General features: G+C 43.8%; 1 protein-coding gene across 2 annotated transcripts in view; it reads left to right on the top strand.

The window, feature by feature from the left end:
* pot1 (protection of telomeres 1 homolog) overlaps positions 1–23194 on the top strand; it is a 268786-nt gene that overhangs the window by 19921 nt on the left and 225671 nt on the right. For both annotated transcript variants that reach the window (XM_067999826.1, XM_067999825.1), the window contains exon 2: positions 19753–19890. In XM_067999826.1, the coding sequence (XP_067855927.1) occupies positions 19768–19890 (123 nt within the window). In that variant the 5' untranslated portion in view covers positions 19753–19767. The remainder of the gene's footprint in view (positions 1–19752; positions 19891–23194) is intronic.

Below are 23194 nucleotides of genomic sequence, written 5' to 3'. Positions count from 1 at the left end.
AAGGCAGAGAAAGAAAGCTGGTAATGTACCAGGAAGTGAGAGCGAGGGAAGTATGATTCACCTCAGGCTTTGTTAATAGCACCTTATACAAGTGCAGTGATTTTAAAACTGGCAATGAAAGGGTATGTAACAATGACTAGGATAAGTATGTCTTTGGGATTCCAACCGGATGTCACTAAGCTGTCAATTTTCAATGAATAGGGCTTATTGCAGAAATAGAATTTGTAGATATAGTTATTGTACTTCTTGACTATCCAGCAACATGCCCTCCTTTCCACGATTATTGCAGATTCAATCTTGTGAATGAGAAGATGCAACATTTAATGTACTTGATGACCGTACTATGATTGTGGGAGGTGATGGGGACACCACTCTAGCATCTCCCCCCCCCCCCCCCCCCCCCCCCCCCCCCTGATCAGGAGGGTGATTTACATTCGTTTTTTTCATAGGCACTTGTGGGCAGAATGGCCCCGCCATGGACAGTCGAACACACTTTGAGTTCATATCATTAGTTACAAATTACAGCAGCCTTGTTCTGCATCGACTGTTGGCGTTCTGTAAGTTTCAGCAGAATGCTTTTTGTTGGCACCATTAAAATATGAATTGAATGTGGTCTTGCTGAGTATATAGGCTATAATAAGCGCACCAGTTACTGAGCTAGTCATGAGCAAACTCAAAGAGTTGAGTTCTATTTTAGGTGAAGTAAGCCAAATGCTGTAGGCTTGATTAGAGTTTTCTTATTCACCTAAAAAGGAAACATGCCGATGTAATAATGAAGGGTACTTTCATACCACAATGTCGATTCCTTCAGCAGTGTTATTGCACGTCAAGGGGGTGGTGATACTTCAACATTTTGAACAAAATTAATCTGTCACTAACCTTAACCTCATTTAAAGTCATTTGTTATCCCAAGAAACCTATTCATAAATTGTTTTAGAATATTCTCTTTCACTAAATGGAGACCATGCATATCTTAGAATGGTGCCTCACAAAAGTATTTGGTTGCTTAAAATGCATTTTTGAATGGTCCTGTTGAAAACTCCTTCTGGTATCTGTGAGTGAATGCTGCCTCTCCTCAAAGTTAAAGTGCAGCCAGAATCCAGGTTGTTTTTCAATTGTAATGTTATAAATAAGTTTGTGCTCTGGAATGTTTTGCATCTTTCGTGCCTTTAATAGTATTGCACATACTATTTACAGCACAGAAACAGGCCATTAATAGATCATGGACCAACAGGTCTACACCAGTGTTTATGCTGCACACGAACCTCCTCCCACCTTACTTCATCTAACCCTATCCTTCGTCTGTGCAAGCACATCATAGCTCACAGTATCACCTTCAAGTGTCAGCTTGATTGATAGGACTCCTGACTAAGGGTCAGAAGGTTGGGGGTTTGGGCCCCACACCAGGACTTGAACTCATAACCTAGACTGACACTTCACTGCAGTTCTGAGGGAGTGCTGCATCGTTGGAGGTATCATCCTTCATATGAGATGTTAAATGAGATCTCTTATATCTTTTCAGGTGGATGTTAAAGGTCCCATGTTACAATTGAAAAAAAGAGCAGGGAGTTCTGTGTGTCTGGGTTAGCAGTCCTCCCTAAACAAATTTGAACTGTGGCAGTGGCTTGAAATTCCAAACATGTGATCACAAAGTCCAGATAATTTGGGATAAAGAGGCTGCTCAGAACAGCTGGATTGAAGACGGTCATGTTGCGGAGTTTTTTTTAATATGTGACCGCCGGTTTAAGAGCAGAAAGGATTGTAGGAAAGTAACGTTGTACCTTTGACCTGTCGGTTATTGCTGTGTTTTTTTGTGTGAGTGTAGGGACGGGGGGGGCAGGGAAGAATATTGTAACATTCTCTTCAGAAGTCTCCAGAGGGTTCTTTAAAACGTAAGAAATGGACCAATGCATTTCCGCAGTGGATAAAAAATTGATGTTGCTTTACAATTGTTTTTGGTAATGGGGGAGGATCTGTGAATTTTATGTTGAGCAACTGAATCAAAAATGTGTCAGCACTTTTACATCAAAACTTCAGAAATCCAGATTTTCTAGGGTGAATTATATAACAATGGGTTGGTGAGATGGGCTGAGGTAAAGCTTATTGGACTTGGGGTTCTAGAGCACTGCATCGTGCAGATAATTTTCCATTGGTCGAATGAAGAAGTGGATTGAAATTAAGGCACTTAAGTTCCAGATGTGACAATCCTTCTACCATCCAGCACTTTGGAGAGATTTCATTGTTTCTGATCCATGTTGACAGCAGATTACCAAAGCAATTTCAGAATCTAAATGGGAGGTCAGCACGACAAGATTAACGTAAGTGAAATTTAGATGCTGTGCTCCATTTGTTGATGATTCCTTACTGTTTAGATACACTGTGTCATCGAAAGCCAGCGTTCTGTTACCAACAATCACTTGCATCTAATTGCTGATCTGAGACCTCATTGGAAATAAGAGGTGGTACCTTCTCAGTCAATAAAAATGTGGTGATGTCAAACTGGCTGAAAAAGTAGCTGTACACTGCCTTTAATTTTACTAATTGTAAACAATTTTACAACACCAAGTTATAGTCCAACAATTTTATTTGAAATTCACAAGCTTTCGGAGGCTTCCTCCTTCCTCAGGTGAATGTGGAAATGAGATCCTCGAACCGTTCGCATTTATAAATCACAGAACAATACCTGGTGATTACAGATAGTCTTTCCAACTGCCCGTTGCCAAGGCAATCACAGTGTGCGGACAGAGAGGTGTTACCTGCAGGGCCGCCGGATATAAAAACAAACAAATAAAAACAGAGAAAGAGGCAGAAACATCCGGAAGGAAGAGAAAGACAGCAAATGACCCGTTATATTAAAAACAGATAACATTTGTTCGCTGGTGGGGTTACGTGTAGCGTGACATGAACCCAAGATCCCGGTTGAGGCCGTCCTCATGGGTGCGGAACTTGGCTATCAATTTCTGCTCGACGATTTTGCGTTGTCGTGTGTCTCGAAGGCCGCCTTGGAGTACGCTTACCCGAAGGTCGGTGGCTGAATGTCCTTGACTGCTGAAGTGTTCCCCGACTGGGAGGGAACCCTCCTGTCTGGCGATTGTTGCGCGGTGTCCGTTCATCCGTTGTCGCAGCGTCTGCATGGTCTCGCCAATGTACCATGCCCTGGGGCATCCTTTACTAAAAAATTTTACTAAAACCGTGCTTGAATTCATGGCCTTTTTATTCTGTTGATGCTCTAGATTACTGTAACTTTGGGTCTGTATTTATCCTGTCTTCATTCACAGGATCATACTAATGTAGAAAGGCATACAGTGCTGCTGTCTGGGTTAGGTTCCTTACTGTACATAAATTCTTTATCGCAGCTCGGTTGTACTCATTGGTTGCTGAACTCTTGACAGGTAACTTAAGCTGTTTGGTTCCAGTGACTCCTTAGAAATCCATGACTGAAATCAATGCTATGCCTCTATGTTGGACATGGGAACATAGGAAAATGGGAGTAGGCCATTCAGTCCCTTGAGCCTGTTCCACTTGAGTTCATCCATTGTTCATACTGTATATACTGTATATCATCTGATCAGTGGTTTCACTTTTATTTAAAACAGTTGTGAAGTATGAAACATGTTGCACAAATAGACCAGTGACACAATTCTTTGGTAGTAATCAGCTGTAGGATTGCACTGCTATCATTCGCTGCTCCTCTTGAATTGCACAGAGACTTGATGTTTTATCCTGCTGGCGGGACTGTGGAATCAGTGACCCTGGTTATAGGAGTTTAAAGTTGCATTCCTTACGCGGTTATTTTTTCCTTCAAAACCAGTTGTACTCAGCAAAATACTGCTAAGTAGCTCCTGCAAATAATGTGATTCTCAAATCCACTTAGAGTTTCTGAAATGGAAAAATACACTGAGTTGCATCAGAAGTGATTTCATAGTATCATAGTAGGTACAGCACAGGAGGAGGCCATTCGGCCCATCGTGCCTGAGCCGGCTCTTTGAAAGAGCTATCCAATTAGTCCCATTCCCCTGCTCTTTCCCCATAGACCTGTAATTTTTTTCCCTTCAAGTATTTATCTAATTCTCTTTTGAAAGTTACTATTGAATCTGCTTCCACCACCCTTTCAGATTCCAGATCATTACAACTCGCTGCTTAAAAATAATGTTTCCTCATGTCGCCTCTGGCTCTTTTGCCAATCACTTTAAATCTGTGTCCTCTGGTTACCAACCCTTTTGCCACTGGAAACAGTTTCTCCTTATTTACTCTATCAAAACCATTCATAATTTTGCACAAAATCTATCAAATCTCTCCTTAACCTTCTCTGTTCTAAGGAGAACCACCCCAGCTTCTCCAATCTCTCCACATAACCGAAATCCCTCATCCCTGGTACCATTCTACTAAACCTCTTCTGCACCCTCTCTAAGGCCTTGACATCCTTCCTAAAGTGTGGTGCCCAGAATTGAACACAATGCTCCAGCTGAGGCCTAACCAGTGTTTTATAAAAGTTTTGCATAACTTCCTTGCTTTTGTACTCTATGCCTCTATTAATAAAGCCCAGGATCCCATATGCTTTTTTAACAGCCTTCTCAATATGTCCTGCCACCTTCCAAGATTTGTGTATGTGCACACCCAGGTCTGCCTGTTCCTGCATCCCCTTTAAAATTGTACCATTTAGTTTATATTGCCTCTCCTCATTCCTCCTACCAAAATGTATCACTTTACACTTCTCTGTGTTAAATTTCATCTGCCATGTGTCTGCCCACCTGTCTGTCTATGTCCTGAAGTCTGTTACTGTCCTCCACATTGTTTACTATATTTCTGAGTTTTGTGTCATCTGCAAACTTTGAAATTATACCCTCTATATCCAAATACAGGTCATTAATATATATCAAAAAGAGCAGTGGTCCTAATACTGACCTGTGGGAAACACCACTATATACGTCCCTCTGGTCTGAATAACAACCGTTCACCACTGCTGTCTGCTATCTGTCCCTTACCAATTTTGTATCCACGCTGTCACTGTCCCTTTAACCCCATGGGCTTTAATTTTGTTAACAAGTCTATTATGTGGTACTTTATCAAATGCCTTTTGAAAATCCATATACACAACATCAACCACACTACCCTCATCAACCCTCTCTGTTAGTTCATCAAAGAACTCAATCAAGTTAGTCAAACACGATTTTCCTTTAACAAATCCATGCTGACTTTCATTTATTAGCCCAGGCTTTTCCAAGTGCCAATTAATTTTGTCCCGGATTATTGTTTCTATAAGTTTCCCCACCATCGACATTAGGCTGACTGGCCTGAAATTGCTGGGTTTATGCTCCTCCCCTTTTTTGATTTTTTTTTTTCCTGTGCTGCTTTACAGTCTAATTTGTCAGTCGTGATGTCGGTACACTTATATCTGAAATACTTTTAAAACTGTATAGGGTCATACATTTTAGATGATTTCTGCAGCCTCACTGGGCAAGACCAGCTGGTTCTTGTTTGCAATGGGACAGACCAACTGCTGTTTATCTTGTAAATGTTTTGCTGCCGCTTAAATGATTTTGAATTTAAAGTGTTTTTCACTCTTGTCCTCTGTGGTTTCCCCCATGTCTCTCTATCTCCAGCTGAGCTCAGGCAAATACTTCTTTCCAGCCATTCAACTATGTCAGTGTTCAGCCACAAGAAGACGTACAGGATGAGGCGGGGAGACTTTTCCGATTTCTTTATCTTCCCTCCTTGTGGGGAAATGCATGGCCTTCACTTGGTGCCTATCTCATGATGGTATGGCTGGTAGCAGAACCCAGTGTGTAGGCTACTCTGAGCAAGAGGCCACTATGTCCCACTTAGTGGTGTGGAGCTTTCGAACCAATCCTGGGATGGATGGGCTGGATGAATAACCTAGGATGGGCTGAATCATCTACTTCATCATCCCTATCAAATGAAGTCTGATGCAGTGCCCACGCTAAACTGTGTTTTCTTCTTAAAGTTAAATGGGGATTGATAACTGTCTGCAGCAAGTATTGTCAGTGAAAGCCCCTTACTCTTACATGTTTGTTGTAATTTTATAACTTCCCCCTTTCTTTAATTGAAAAGCTGCTCAGTGGTACCCATAAGATCAAAATTTCAAAGATGGAGGGGTTGAAGAGGTGATGCTGCTGTGATGATGAGGGGATCTTGTTGAAGAGCATCTGACATTTATCGATTTTTGGCCATTTGGTCTGTTTGCATAGCCATAAGTGCCAAAATTTCCTTTTTACTGGAGTTGATACCTGCTCAGTGCTTTTACTGTGCTCACAACGAAATTCAGTGGGAATTTGTTACAAAAAAGATCGCTCCCAATTAATTTATAAACAGCAATCAACATAGAATTTACAGCACAGAAACAGGCCATTTGGCCCAACAGGTTTATGCTGGTGTTTATGCACTGCATGAGCCCCCTCCCACCTTACTTCATCTCACCCTATCAACATATCCTTCTATTCCTTTCTCCCTCGTGTACCTATCCAGCTTCCCCTTAAATGCATCTTTGCTATTCACCTCAATCACTCCATCTGGTACCATGTTCCATGTTCTAACCACTCTCTGGGTAAAGAAGTTTCTCTTGAATTCCTTATTGGATTCATTAGTGACAATTATGCAGAAAACAGTGCTACAACTGGCCTCAGTATCCCTGGGTTAGGGAACAAAAAACTTCCCGTAACAGCTGTCTAGCTGGCGAGGGTATCTGTGTACATGTTGATTGAGGATAGGACTGGGTGATGGTCTCGACAGCCCAATAGCCGGTGGGGACACACTCTCTTGGTCCAGACATGAGGGATGACCATTTGGCTGAGGTCCTGGAGGGTAACAGGCCTTAGTGGAACTGTACCCCAGCAAGGAGGTAACACCTTCAGGAGTGGAGCAGGGGAGAAAAAAAAGAGAGGGGTTAGAAAAAAACTGACCGTGACTTCAAAGAGTGAGTTCCAGTTCTGAAATGTTCCTTAAACTGCTGCCACAGGTAATAAGTGAGTTGGCGTGCTTCACATACAGTGGAATTTGAAAAATTCTACTGGCATTTGTAATGATTTCTAAATCAATCGAGTTAGCAATTGAACCTCCAGAGGAAAGAAAAATCTATAACTATGACATAAGCTAGATTCCTGCATTTTTTTCCCACTGGGGTTTTAATTAAGCATTCCCACATTCTGCTGTTACAAGTAAATGGGCAAAGCATTTGTCAAAAGAAATGCAGGTGTTTTTTTCTGTGTCTGTGCTGTGAATGCAGATGCATGGTAGACTGCTATTTTACTTCCGTTGTCAACTCACTGGCAAGAACAGAAATTCTTCCTCCCAGGACTTTGGCTGTTCTATTCATGTGTCTTTCTCCTGCACACATCGTTAAAATGATTCCTGTTTGCTAGGCCCTACAATCAAAGAAAAGAAAAAAAAACTTGAATTATACAGCACCTTTCACAATCTCAGGATGCCCCAAAGTGCTTTACAGCCAATGAAGTACTTTTGAAGTGTAGGCATTGTTGTACTGTAGGAAACACAGCAGCCAATTTGAACACAGCAAGATCCCACGAACAGCAATGAAGATAACGACCAGATAGTCTGTTTTTAGTGATGTTGAGGGATAAATATTGGCCAGGACATTTGGGCAAACTCCCCTGCTCTTTGAAATAGTACCATGGGATTGTTTATGTCCACCTGAGAGGGCAGACGGGGCCTCAGTTTAATGTCTCATCTGAAAGATGGCGCCTCCGACAGTGCAGCACTCCCTCAGTACTACACTGGAGTGTCAGCCTGGATTTTGTGCTCAAGCCTCTGAAGTGGGACTTGAATCCATGACCTTCTCAGTCTGAGCCCAGGTCACTCTGGATCGAATATACTGTACATTGAGAGCAGATTGCAGGATATCAGCTAAACTAAGTTTAAACGCGCAAATAGATCTTTTGTAAAGGCATGTGCTCAGTTGTCAGTTGTACCATTTACCAGGCTCCAGGATACTTTGTCCAGAGTTTCTGGTGGCTAGAAATGTACAAGAGATTGAAAGTCATAGTTCCAGACTCCCCGAAGTCCGACTGGGTCAGTGTAACATTTCAGTCGTGCCGACTGTTATAAAATACACAGACTTTTCTGAAGCAATCCTGTGTAGATTATTGCAGTTGTCGCTTGTTTTAACCCTTTCCATATGTTGCCCTTCAGTGAATCTGCCCCCAGGGACAGAAATGAAGGGGCCAGGTTTTAACTCTGATTCTTGCATTGGATATATACTTGAAACGAAAAAAATCTGCAGGGCTGTCGGGATGGAGCATGGGAGTGGGGTTAATTGGATTGCTCTTTCAAACAGCCGGCACAAGCACGATGGGTCGAATGGACTCCTTCTGCGCCGTATGATCCTACGATTTTATGATTCCTGATATCTTAACAAGGGGGTTGTAGGGATCAATTCCATTCCCTAGCCACTGATTGCATCACTCACCCTGGCCACTGTTTGAGGCTGAACCAGACAGTTTGCAACCTTGGCATCCTATATGACCCTGGGATGAGCTTCCGACCACATATCCGCTCCATCATGAAGACCGCCTACTTCGACCTCCGCAACATCGTCCATCTCCGTCCCTGCCTCAGCTCATCTACCGCTGAAACCCTCATTCGTGCCTTTGTTACCGCTAGACTTGACTGACTCGATGGGCCAAATGGCCTCCTTCCGTGCTGTAACCTTTCTATGATTCTATTCCAGTGCTCTCCTGGCCGGCCTTCTATCTTCCATAAACTTGAGCTCGTCCAAAACTCTGCTGCCCGTATCCTAACTCATACCAAGTCCCGTTCACCCATCACCCCTGTGCTCACTGACCTACATTGGCTCCCGGTTCGGGAACACTTTGATTTTAAAGTTCACATCCTTGTTTTCAAATCCCTCCATGGCCTCACCTCTCCCTATCTTTGTAACCTCCTACAACCCTCTGAGATCTCTGCACTCCTCCAATTTTTGCCTCTTGCATCCATTTTAATCGCTCCACTATTGGTGAGCGTGCCTTCAGCTGCCTAGGTCCTAAGCTCTGGAATTCCCTCCCTAAACCTCTCCACCTCTCTACCCCTCTCTCCTCCTCCACCTTTAAGACACTCCTGTAAACCTACCTCTTTGACCAAGCTTTTGGTCACCTGTTCTAATACCTCCTTATGTGGTTTGGTGTCAAATTTTGTTTGATCGTTCCTGTCACCTTGGGACATTTTACTACGTTAAAGGCGCTAGATGTTGTAGCTTAAAAAGAACCAAAACCTTGCAATTACCTTGTGGATACCAGTGTACAAATGCTTTCATATCGAATTACTTTTATTACTATTTTATGGTAGTAGCTAGCTCATTTAGATTGCAGAGGAAAGAATTTCACACCAATACCTTGAGTGTTGCTCCACTTGGCTCCCCTGCCATTTGGAAGTAAAATCTTTTTGTTGGGTTCAGTCCAGTTTAAACAATGGTTTGAAGAATGTACAGTTCTCAGTGTCGTCACTGGGATTTTAGTGAACTATAACTGTGGGCGAGTGAAACTTTCACCCAGTTGCACTGTGCGTGTGGGTTTTTTTTCACTGTGATTTCAGTAAAATGGTGGGCATATGAAATGTTCTGTCTTAAACTGAAAACACCCAGCAGAATTGTTAGACTTTGGACTTTGTTCTTCAACAACAATTTGCATTTATATAGTGCCTTTGACACAGTAAAACGTCCCAAGGCTCTTCACAGAAGAATAATCGGACAGAAATTAAGAGTCAAAGAAGGAGATGTTAAGAGGTAGGTTTTAAGGAGTGTCTTAAAGGAGCAGAGAGAGGCGGAGAGGTTTGGGGAGGAAATTCCAGAGTTTAGGGCCTAGATGGCTGAAGGCACGGCCACCAATGTTGGGGTGAAGGAAGTGGAGTATGCACAAGAGGCCAGAGTTGGAGGAACACAGGGTTCTCAGAGGGTTGTAGGTCTGGAGGAAGTTAGAGATAGGGAGGGCGAGACTATGGAGGGATTTGAACACGAGCTTGCGAGTTTTAAATTTGAGATGTTGATAATCTGGGAGCCAATGAAGGTCAGTGAACACAACCTTGAAAGCTAAGGCTGTGTTGGGAGGCAGGATTTTGAGTTACATAACACTAGAATGAAACATTGGTTGGAGTAAATCGGGGTAATGAATTAAGGGTATCATATAGCCCATGTGCATTGGCACAACTTTGAAATGTCGTGAATTTCCTCCAGCCTGTCGGTGTTAGCACTGTAAGCCCAGTGACCACGCTGTTATGTGTTTGACATGGTGTGGAGTTTGAAGTTATACAATTGGTAAAGGCACCCAACATAAAATGAGCCCAGAGAGAGGGGGAACTGTGGACAGGGAGGCCACCGTAGGGGAAGGATCCTCCTTGTAGCTGGGGAGGGCAGGGATCTGGGTGAATGCCATTTTCCCTCTTCTAGGGTTAGGTTTCTGTCTTCAGCTGCAAGACCGTATTTCTTAGCTGTGTTTTTTTCCTCCTCTCTGCAGTCACTGTCCAAGCATTTTTATTTAAATTTGGTTTGATGAAGAAGCGCAGCTGATTACAATATGTTGATCTGTTTGGTTTAAAAGATGGAGATTTCAATTCAAGGAATTGAAGACTCTGATCAAGTGTGGTGCATTGTACAGACTCCTGATTGCAATAAAGCACTGTTGAAAATGGGTACAGTAGTCAACCATAGATCATCAGTATTCACCTCAGCAAAATTCACTCACCCTCCCACCCTCTGGTACTTGAGAAACTTACCGCACACTCACTTAAGATCTCACTAATGAAATCCATCCTATTTGCTTGACAGAAAGCGAAGATGAAATGTTACTAAACCTCAGCCTGTCTCCCACATCTGTCCATTTTCAGGCTCATGCTGTCTAGGTACTTTTCAAAAGCGTGACCTGCTTCTCGAATCATGTAACGTGCTGATGGTGCTGCATTTTATCTATCCTTCCTTTTTAAAATGAATTAAATTCATAAGGTGTGGGGAAAGAAACAGTGTCCTTAATCCTCTACTCAGCCCTGAGATCGTTCCTACACCTCACGTGATCAAAGATGCTTTGGTATGAACTAGCACTCCGTAAGTCCTTCCATATGATTCCTGCTACAAAGTCCAGTGCGTTTACCTCGACGTATAAAACAGGCCCACTCTGCCTCCCTCCCCCCTCCAACCTCACCCAGTTAATACATCTTATCAGCCATACTATCTACCCGGTTTTAAGTGGCCCTAAATCTGAGATTGGGTGTGTTGCAGCACCAGACCATGTAAAGGAGAGTGCCCCACCTCAAAAGAATGGACCTTGTGGAAAAGTCTGATCTTTTTCCTGGTCAGTACAACAATGTCCCTGCATTTCTACATGGTTACAGCTGAAATATGCCTTGTAACATGACCACTGAATCTTGGGACGCCTTCAACCATTGTGGAGTTCGAACTCTTTCCTGGTTACTACTGTTCGATCGAGCTCATCTGTGCAATCATATCAGGAAAGACTGAACAGGCTGGGGCTCTTTTCTCTTGAAAAGAGAAGGCTGAGGGGTGACCTCATAGAGGACTTTTAAGATGGTGAAAGGGTTTGATAAGGTTGATGTAGAGAAAATGTTTCCACTTGTGGGGGAGTCCAAAACTAGTCATAAATATAAGATAGTCATTAATAAATTCAGGAGTAACTTCTTTACCCAGAGTTGTTAGAATTTGGAACTCGCTGCCACAAGGAGTAGTTGAGACGAATAGCATAGCATAGATGCATTTAAGGGGAAGCTAGATAAACACATGAGGGAGAAAGGAATAGAAGGATATGTTGATAGCATTAGATGAAGAGGGGTGGGAGCAGGCACATTTGGAGCATAAATACCGGCACGGACCAGTTGGGCGAATAGCCTATTTCTGTGCTGGAAATGTTATGTAATTCTATGTAACTTCTTTCTTTGTGAGAGATACCATGTTGCAGTAAGCTGCAGTTTCTTCAACATTTGACGTCATGATGTAAATTATACCAGCGTGTGATCATGTGACGTCATGATGTAAATCATGCCAGTGACGATCATGTGACGTCATGATGTAAATCACACCAACATGTCGTTTTCATGGCAATACCAGCACAGCTTTTCTATCTTTTCTTCCCTCAACCAAAAAGATTTGCCGAATGTTTGTTTTTTCTGAAGTCAGTGCATCTTTAGCAACACAATTTAAAAACAGCAGCCCTCAGCTGATCAATGGACTGAAATCATTACCCAGTTAATATGTATTAAAATCAACCGTAGTTGCCACCAAACCACTTTGCCTCCGGTGCATCCTGAAAGGTGGGAAAGATTTAATTTTCATTACCAAGTTCCCGCAACATACCTCCCTGAATTCAGAAGGGGCAGAATCTGCTGCTGGCAAAGATAGCCTTGAGCCAATCACTGATCCCATGGCCAATTAAATCTCTGGTCCACCTTCACACAATTCATTAAACAGCTTTTCGGCTTTTACAACAAGTGCATAAAACAGAGCGAAGCCTTGTAATTTATGGTAAGCCAGCAACTGTTTGCAATTGCAAATCTTGTACAATACCAGAAAACTAGCAGGTTGACAATTCCTCAAAGTAGACTTTCTGCACAATACAGGATCACCGTTCTATTTATATATTCTCCCTTCCCACCACCCCCCCTGCCCAATGCCACTTGTCGCTCCCTGTTAAAGAGAAGAGTGGTGCAGCATTCCCCCAATACCTCAGAATTCCACCCAAGCCTCTGAATGCGGCTGCTGGGCAAGTGGAAGGTGGGAATTGGTGCGTCAGGTCCACCCTTTTCCATCTCTGTGAGAAACTACCTAGATTCTACTTTGCCAGGTAGCTTGGCTGACTTTGTGTGTGTGGTGCATTTTCTACTGCTCTACCACCTCATATTGGAGCACCAATCACCACGCCACTGAGTGGCTTAATACAGTAGCAGGTTTCTAGCATGACACAACAGTAACTGTTTCCTAATTGTATAATCACTCCACTGTCTTATTACAGGTGTCCCAATCTGACAGCATATCATGGAATGAAACAGTTGCACTCAGCTTGTGACACGACATAGCACTTATGATGCATATAGGAGTGCTGTACTATCCTCAAATTTGTTTCTGGTGCTGCTAGTACTGCACATTGTAATAATTAATATCACTAAAACTCACCTAACATCAGTGAAACAGATTATCTGGCGATTATCTTTGCAGTTTGTGGGACCTTGCTGTGCACAAATTGACTGTTGTAATGTAGAAAAATGCGGCAGTTCAAAAGCACGTCATGGACTGTGAAACACTTTGGGATGTCCTGAGGTTATGAAAGACGCTTTACAAATCCTTTCCTTTTTCCTTTAATTATACCTCCGCATTGATCAGAGCAAAGCGGCAGAGAAATGACCTAAGGGGGAGAAATCTGAAAATTTCAAGAGTAAGATGAATAAATGAGCCTATATACAAGGAATGGAATCACAAAGGGTTTAAAATTAGTAAAATGAAACAAAACAGTAACAGTGAAAAATGGAAAATAATCGTCACTGCAAGAAAGATCAATTTCATAGCTAGTTTCACCTGTGGGTCTCAGCAAACATTGTTCTTGGACCACTACATGATACATAATGCATCTGTAAGACAAGAAGGAAAAAACAAGTGAACTCGCCTTTATCGTGGAGCTTTATGACATCCCCAGGGCATCTCAGAGCAAAGCAATGAGGTACTTTTTGAATTGAAGTCACTGTTGCAATGCCAGCAAATCAGTGGCAGCCAAGTTGCGCACAGCAAGGCCCCACAAACAGCAACAAGATAAATGACCTGTTTTTGGTGGTGTTGGTTGAGGCAGGATTGTTGGGCTCTTCGAATAATGCCATGGGATTTTCTTTTAAGAGACACCTGTCAGAAAAGGAAAGCCTCCACGAGGTTTTTCATTCATATAATGCCTGTTGCTACTTCACCTTATAGCAGTAGAGGGGAAATATGGTGGTTGGGAATGTGTGTAAAAGAGAAATTTAATGAGAAATTAGGTCTGTTTTATCATTCCAGGTGAAATATATGAAAATATTTCAATAAAGTTTCATGATTTAAATTAAATATATAAATTGTAATGTATGAATCATGACAAACATCTAAAATTCTACTGCAGTGGAATTTTAAAAAAATAATTGCTTGCCACTTAGAAATGTCATTCTGAAAGGAGTTTCTCAATATCAGGGCTTTGTTGTAACTGTTCACTGGAGCAGAGTTTATTTGTTGTAAAGTAAGATGATTGAAATGCATCTCCAAACTCTGCCACCTGTGTGACAATGTAATGGTTTTTGAAATCCATCACAGTGTATCTTCACAATCAGACCTCTTGGGGATTGAGCCTCCTGCTCTCTGGTGGGGAAAGGTTTTGGAGTAGAAAGAATTGCTACAACATTACTGTTCTTATTTTGGTGTTGTGGACTCTCTCTGTTCCCTCTTTAATTTGAGCCCCTCACTATCGGTCACTTTGACCCAGTATCAAACGTTCCATGTGGTGTTTGACATTTGTATCAGTGCCATTCTGTGATCGAGGAGTGCATAACAACAGACTATAGCATAACAGTCTCCTGCTATTTGGCATCAGTCTGTTGTTTATGTTTCTGGTAGGTCGCATTATTGGTGATTATTTTTATGAGGGGGAGGATTTGCAATCAGCCCAACATCAGTCTGAATAATGCAAGGTCTTAGGGAGGGTACAGAGGAGATTTACCAGAATTATACCAGGGATGAGGGACTTCAGTTATGTGGTGAGATTAGAGAAGCTGGGATTGTTCTTAGCACAGAGAAGGTTAAGGGGAGATTTAATAAAGGTGTTCAAAATTAAGAAGGGATTTGATAGAGTAAATAAGGAGAAACTGTTCCCACTGGTAGAGGCGGTCAGTAACCAGAGGACACAGACTTAAGATAATTGGCAAAAGAACCAGAGAGGAGAGGACGAGAATTTTTTTTAAGCAGCGAGTTGTTATGACCTGGAACTCAGTGCCTGAAAGGGTGGTGGAAGCAGATTCAGTAGTAACTTTCAAAAGGGAATTGGATAAATACTTGAAAAGTAAAAATGTGCAGGGCTATGGGCCAGCAATTTTATTTTAAATTCACAAGCTTTCGGAGGCTTCCTCCTTCGTCAGGTGAACGATGTGAAATTTTCACATCGTTCACCTGACGAAGGAGGAAGCCTCCGAAAGCTTGTGAATTTAAAATAAAATTGCTGGACTATAACTTGGTGTTGTAAAATTGTTTACAATTGTCAACCCCAGTCCATCACCGGCATCTCCACATCAGGGCTATGGGGAAAGAGCAGGGGAGTGGGAATAATTGGATACCTCTTTCAAAGAGCTGGCATAGGTGCAATGGGCAGAATGGCCTCCATCTGTGCTGCAAGATTCAACGATTCTATGTTTTGCCTCCTCTCCATTCATATAATGAATACATACTGCCAGGTAACCTCAACCTGTTTCTTTCTTCCTTGGAAAATGCCCCAGAGTCAGATCCATGTTATTTTTACATGTAGTGCAGGTTTTATTTTGTATTGCTTTGGGTGTGTGAACAATAGGAATTCAGAAGCTTGCTGAGAACTCTGCCGTACTGCAGGGCTTGACCTGACAACTACTTTCCAATTGGAGTTTTAAACCGATCTGTACCGTCTGCCAGCCCTTCAGCTAACTTCCTGAGAATCTGCTGCTCTCGTCGCGATACTGGCCTTTTGAAGTTTGTGATCGAAGCTGGATATAGGTCATTTCTCGGGCAAATAAATTTGCTGTGTTTATTGCAAACTGCACGAATTGGCAGGTAGACAGTCCGAATAAAATAATATTAAAAATGTACTTGTCAGGAGGTAGTCATCTTGAAGTTTTCCAAAGGACATTGCTTGAAAGTGCTGATTCAGCAGTATGAGGGATACCTTTTATTAGCCGCATTTAAAGAGCTACTTACCACTTTGTATGCATAATCTAGCGATGTAAATCGCATTAAAACAAGTCCTGCTTGTTGTCACATTGAAAATGATCCACAGCTTTTCTGCTCACACTCTCTTCCTATCCAAGTAGTTTAAAGAGAGAGTGCACCTTTTAATAGATACTCAATGAACAGTGTGAGTTTTTGGAGTGGCGCAGTGGGTTGATTTTCCAAGTGATGGTGAACAGAGACTCTTTGCTGAATAGACGTCCACAGTACATTCTGTTTACAAAAACTCAGGACCTCTTCAGTAAACCCAACCAGGAAAAGAGGGAGGGAGACGGCTAATCGCTTCTGACCCCAGACTTGCCCTTGCTTATTCTGCTGATGGTTTGCACCTCGTCCTGGCTGTTTCATCAAGCGGCAAGCTGTCATCAGGACTGTGGAGGTGTTCATACTGTTACTTAGATTGTTCTCTCAGTCGGAGGTTCCTAGCAATCAGAGCTTGTGGTGGGGCAGAGGGAGGTGTATAATTAAATTTTGATTTCCAGTTTTAACCATTAAAGTACTAATAGCATTTGCTACAGTAACAATATGGAGTTTTTTTTACACTGAGTTCCAGGGTATGTTTCAATCTCTCCCCAACGACAGTACTGCTTTGGAGAAGTGCCTTTTATTCCTGCCCCTTTTCCCCCCAGTTATTTACCTTCTCCTAAAAGTTGTTGACTCTTACTGGGGTTAGCCATGTCTCAGTGTTGGCACTCTCACCTCTGAGTCAGAAGGTTGTGGTTGTGGTTGTCTCCCACTCCAGAGACTTGAGCACAAAATCTAGGCTGACACTCCAGTGCAGTACTGAGGGAGTGCTGCACTATCGGAGGTGCCATTTTCAGATGAGACGTTAAACCAAGGCCACGTCAGCCCCCTCAGGTGGATGTAAAAGATCCCATGGCGATCCTATTAAAGACATTCTTTTTATTTGTTCATGGGGTGTGGGCGTCGCTGGAAAGGCCAGCATTTATTGCCCATTCCTAATTGCCCTTGAGAAGGTGGTGGTGAGCCGCCTTCTTGAACCGCTGCAGTCCGTGTGGTGAAGGTTCTCCTACAGTGCTGTTAGGAAGGGAGTTCCAGGATTTTGACCCAGCGACTATGAAGGAACAGCGATATATTTCTAAGTCGCGATGGTGTGTGACTTGGAGGGGAACGTGCAGGTGGTGCTGTTCCCATGTGCCTGCTGCCCTTGTCCTTCTAGGTGGTAGAGGTCGCGGGTTTGGGAGGTGCTGTCGAAGAAGCCTTGGCAAGTTGCTGCAGTGCATCCTGTGGATGGTACACACTGCAGCCACTGTGCGCCGGTGGTGAAGGGAGTGAATGTTTAGGGTGGTGGATGGGGTACCAATCAAGCGGGCTGCTTTGTCCTGGATGGTGTCGAGCTTCTTGAGTGTTGTTGGAGCTGCACTCATCCAGGCAAGTGGAGAGTATTCCATCACACTCTTGACTTGTGCCTTGCAGATGGTGGAAAGGTTTTGGGGAGTCAGGAGGTGAGTCACTCGCCGCCGAATACCCAGCCTCTGACCTGCTCTTGTAGCCACAGTATTTACATGGCTGGTCCAGTTCAGTTTTTGGTCAATGGTGACCCCCAGGATGTTGATGGTGGGGGATTCAGCGTTGGTAATGTTGTTGAATGTCAAGGGGAGGTGGTTAGACTCTCTCTTGGAGATGGTCATTGCCTGGCACTTATCTGGCGCGAATGTTACTTGCCACTTATCAGCTCAAGCCTGGATGTTGTCCAGGTCTTGCAGCATGCGGGCTCGGACTGCTTCATTATTTGAGGGGTTGCGAATGGAACTGAACACTGTGCAATCATCAGCGAACATCCCCATTTCTGACCTTATGATGGAGGGAAGGTCATTGATGAAGCAGCTGAAGATGGTTGGGCCTAGGACACTGCCCTGAGGAACTCCTGCAGCAATGTCCTGGGGCTGCGATGATTGGCCTCCAACAACCACTACCATTTTCCTTTGTGCTAGGTTTGACTCCAGCCACTGGAGAGTTTTCCCCCTGATTCCCATTGACTTCAATTTTGCTAGGGCTCCTTGGTGCCATACTCGGTCAAATGCTGCCTTGATGTCAAGGGCAGTCACTCTCCCCTCACCTCTGGAATTCAGCTCTTTTGTCCATGTTTGGACTAAGGCTGTAATGAGGTCTGGAGCTGAGTGGTCCTGGCAGAACCCAAACTGAGCATTGGTGAGCAGGTTATTGGTGAGTAAGTGCTGCTTGATAGCACTGTTGACGACACCTTCCATCATTTTGCTGATGATTGAGAGTAGACCGATGGGGCGGTAATTGGCCGGATTGGATTTGTCCTGCTTTTTGTGGACAGAACATACCTGGGCAATTTTTCACATTGTCGGGTGGATGCCAGTGTTGTAGCTGTACTGGAACTGTTTGGCTGGAGGTGTGGCTAGTTCTGGAGCACAAGTCTTCAGCACTACAGCTGGGATGTTGTCGGGGCCCATGGCCTTTGTTGTATCTCGTGCACTCAGTTGTTTCTTGATATCACGTGGAGTGAATTGAATTGGCTGAAGACTGGCTTTTGTGATGCTGGGGATATCGGGAGGAGGCCGAGATGGATCATCTACTCGGCACTTCTGGCTGAAGATGGTTGCATATCGAAATGAAAATCCTATTTCGAAGAAGAGCAGGGGAATTTTTCCCAGTGTCCTGGCCAATATTTATCCTTCAACCAACATCACTAAGAAACAGATTATCTGGTCATTGCTAACTGTGGGACCTTGCTCTCAATGATTGGCTGCCATGTTTCCTACATTATAACAGCAACTACACTTCAAAAGTACTTCATTGACTGTAAAGTGTTTTGGGACATCCTGAAGTCGTGTAAGATGCTATGTAATTCTTTCTTTTGGGGTGCAGTTCCACAAGTTCTGGAATACCTCTGGTACCTTCATCCAACTGGTCATTATTCATATATGAGTCTTCATTGTGAGTGCCAGTTTGATGGCAGGGGTGGGGTGGTAACTTTGTCATCACCTAGCATCCGAACACATCATTTCTAGCAGGGGCCACTGGATTGTGATGAGTCACAGGAGCCTTGGCTAATTTTTCCCTTCCCTTGGCCACGGCCACTAAGGCCAACTGTGGTGCTCCCTACCACCATCCTGGCTCAGATCAGCTTCCTCAACACAGACCAAGGATCAAACCTGGGGTCATTCTCCTGCGTGTGACTCACATACTCACTGGATAAGCTTGTGGAATCGTCGAGGAGGTGGTCACCAAAGAGTTTGACAATCGGAACAGGAGTAGGCCATTCAGCCCCTGAGGCCTGCTCCCGCATTAAATTAGATCATGGCTGATCTGCACCTCAACTTCGTTTTCCTGCCTTTGCTCCATATCCCTTGGTACCCTTACCAAACAGAGATCTATCTCCGTCAGTCTTGAAAGCTGCAATTATCTGAGCTTCCACAGCCTTTTTTGGGGGGAAAAAGTTCCAAATTTCTACTACCCTTTGTATGAAAAATGGTATCACTGTGTTTGGGAGGGAACGAAGGAGGAAAACTGAAGTTTTGGAGTACGATTGGAAGTGTTCTCTTGAAGGTCCTTTTGGGTTTAATACTGGTATTTGCTACAATTCCTGTCTATCCTTACCAAGGAACTTCATGGACCCAGGATGTATTTGAATTTTCCATTGCACGACTAATCAGATGGAGTTGTGGACTAAAAGAATATTTTTATTCCACATTTTTGTTCTGATGGAATCTAATGTTTATCATTGCTGAGCCACTCTTGAATCTATTATTTTTTTAATGAATAGCCTGTACTGGGGAGCTTTGCATTTAATTTAATTTTCTTTTAAGTCACCAGAACTAGCCATGCCACTTCAGCAGCTCAGAGAGTCTGATGGGCCAACTGAAGCACAATTCCCCAGCCATCTGCAGCGGATTGAGTTTGATAAGCTACAACTGGGTTCTGCCTACGTGGACAAGTATGTTGAGGTAAGCTCCATCAACATGTGTTAACGGGTCTTTAGAGAGCAGTTTAAACCAATGTATTTTGTCACTTTCTAACCCTAGAAACAATTACGGTGCACGTGGCTGAAATTCCAGTTTCATCGGAAATGCTGTCAGGTTATGGATCTTGAAAACTTTAAATAAGTCATTCAGATTCATGGCACTTTTTGCCAACTTCGAACAGATTAAGCATTTCAAATGTACAACGTTTAGGTAATTGGTTTCATTCATTGAGTATTTTTTGTGCAATCGTTGATGGTGGACACTATTTTTGGTTTCATTTAGCACACAATTTCCATGAAATGGAATGATGCATTGAGTCTGTATGTGGTAAATAATAATCAAACCAAATTAAATTGGCCCTATGGGTACTTAAAGTTGAACTAATCCTTGTTGAATAAACTGCTCTGCCACCAGCCACTGCTGTTGCTGTTGCTTCAGTTGGTGATGTTGGTGGTGAGACTAAGAAATGTTGGTAGTCAGAGGGATTTGGGTGTCCTTGTACACGAATCACAGAAAGTTAACATGCAGGTACAGCGAGCAATTAGGAAGGCAAATGGTATGTTGGCCTTTGTTGGAAGGGTGTTGGAGTATCGGAGTAAGGACGTCTTGCTGCAATTCTATAGCACTCTGGTGAGACCACACCTGGAGTACTGTATACAGTTTTGGTCTTTTTACCTAAGGAGGGATATACTTGCCTTAGTGGGGGTGCAACAAAGATTCACTAGATTGATTCCTGGGATGAGTGCGTTGCCCAATGAGGAGAGATTTTGTAGAATGGGCCTTTATTCTCTGGCGTTCAGAAGAATGAGAGGTGATCTTATTGAAACGTATAAAATTCTTAGAGGGCTTGACAGGGTAGATGCTGAGAGGCTCTTCCCCCTGGCTGGAGACTCTAGAGCTGGAGGTCATAGCCTCAAGATAAGGGGTCGGCCATTTAGGAACGATATGAGGAAAACGTTCTTAACTCAGAGGGTTGTGAATCTTAGGAATTCTCTACCCCAGAGGGCTGTGGATGCTCAGTCGTTGAGTATATACAAGACTAAGATCGATGGATATTTGGACACTAAGGTAATCAAGCGATATGGGGATAGGGCGGGAAAGTGGAGTTGAGGTCGAAGATCAGTCATGATCTTATTGAATGGTGGAGCAGGCTCGAGGGGCCATATGGCCTACTCCTGCTCCTATTTCTTATATTCTTATGTATCATCCTGATTTAAATATTAATCCAAATATTTGTCTTTCACTACCCATCTGCTTTCTCTGAGATTTCTGTTGCATGATGCTTATCTGACATGTGAGCGCCCTTTCTGGGTGGAATTAGCATCTTCGCAAGTGCCCCATGATCATTCCTAAGCCCACACACGATTATGGTAAACTAATTGTCCTGTGTACAGGCCTTTTGTAAAAAAAACTTTTTAAATTATTGCAAGTAATTTATGTTTGAGCCTTAACGGCGAATATCTACAACTGTCTTCACGTTTTGGGTCATCACAGTTGAATCTAGTGCTGTTCTCTCCCGACTTCTATTTTTAAAGGAGTTAATAGGGCTTGTTAATTTTGTACTTTTTTCAAATTCGCTCATGGGATGTGGGCGTCGCTGGCGAGGCCGGCATTTATTGCCCATCCCTAATTGCCCTTGAGAAGGTGGTGGTGAGCCGCCTTCTTGAACCGCTGCAGTCCGTGTGGTGACAGTTCTCCCACAGTGCTGTTAGGAAGTGGAGTTCCTTCATTGTCGCTGGGTCAAAATCCTGGAACAGCGATATATTTCCAAGTCAGGATGGTGTGTGACTTGGAGGGGAACGTGCAGGTGGTGTTGTTCCCATGTGCCTGCTGCTCATGTCCTTCTAGGTGGTAGAGGTCGCGGATTTGGGAGGTGCTGGCGAAGAAGTCTTGGCGAGTTGCTGCAGTGCATCCTGTGGATGGTATACACTGCAGCCACCGTGTGCCGGTGGTGAAGGGAGTGAATGTTTAGGGTGGTGGATGGGGTGTCAATCAAGCGGGCTGCTTTATCTTGGATGGTGTCGAGCTTCATGAGTGTTGTTGGAGCTGCACTCATCCAAGCAAGTGGAGAGTATTCCATCATACTCTTGACTTGTGCCTTGTAGATGGTGGAAAGGCTTTGGGGAGTCAGGAGGTGAGTCACTCGCCGCAGAATACCCAGCCTCTGACCTGCTCTCGTTGCCACAGTATTTATATGGCTGGTCCAGTTAAGTTTCTGGTCAATGGTGACCCCCAGGATGTTGATGGTGGGGGATTCGGCGATGGTAATGACGCTGACTCTCTCTTGTTGCAGATGGTCATTGCCTGGCACTTATCTGGCGCGAATGTTACTTGCCACTTATGAGTCCAAGCCTGGATGTTGGCCAAGTCTTGCTGCATGCGGGCTCGGACTGCTTCATTATTTGAGGGGTTGCGAATGGAACTGAACACTGTGCAATCATCAGCGAACATCCCCATTTCTGACCTTATGATGGAGGGAAGGTCATTGATGAAGCAGCTGAAGATGGTTGGGCCTAGGACACTGCCCTGAGGAACTCCTGCAGCAATGTCCTGGGGCTGCGATGATTGGCCTCCAACAACCACTACCATCTTCCTTTGTGCTAGGTTTGACTCCAGCCACTGGAAAGTTTTCCCTCTGATTCCCATTGACTTCAATTTTACCAGGGCTCCTTGGTGCCATACTCGGTCAAATGCTGCCTTGATGTCAAGGGCAGTCACTCTCACCTCACCTCTGGAATTCAGCTCTTTTGTCCATGTTTCGACCAAGGCTGTAATGAGGTCTGGAGCCGAGTGCTCCTGGCGGAACCCAAACTGAGCATCGGTGAGCAGGTTATTGGTGAGTAAGTGCCGCTTGATAGCACTGTCGACGACACCTTCCATCACTTTGCTGATGATTGAGAGTAGACTGATGGGGCGGTAATTCGCTGGATTGGATTTGTCCTGCTTTTTGTGGACAGGACATACCTGGGCAATTTTCCATATTGTCGGGTAGATGCCAGTGTTGTAGCTGTACTGAAACAGCTTGGCTAGAGGCGCAGCTAGTTCTGGAGCACAAGGCTTCAGCACTACAGCCGGGATGTTGTCGGGGCCCATAGCCTTTGCTGTATCCAATGCACTCAGCCGTTTCTTGATATCACGCGGAGTGAATCAAATTGGCTGAAGACTGGCTTCTGTGATGGTGGGGATATCGGGAGGAGTCCTCTGGTGTTATACTTTAAACAGCCTTGTACATGATCTGTAACTGGACATGGGTCATGTTCCCCCCCTCAATCTTCTTTTCTAATCA

Source organism: Heptranchias perlo, chromosome 18 (assembly GCF_035084215.1).
Source record: "Heptranchias perlo isolate sHepPer1 chromosome 18, sHepPer1.hap1, whole genome shotgun sequence".
Lineage (NCBI taxonomy): Eukaryota > Metazoa > Chordata > Chondrichthyes > Hexanchiformes > Hexanchidae > Heptranchias > Heptranchias perlo.
Note: the sequence above shows the minus strand (reverse complement) of the source record. Positions and strands in the feature narration are given on the sequence as shown.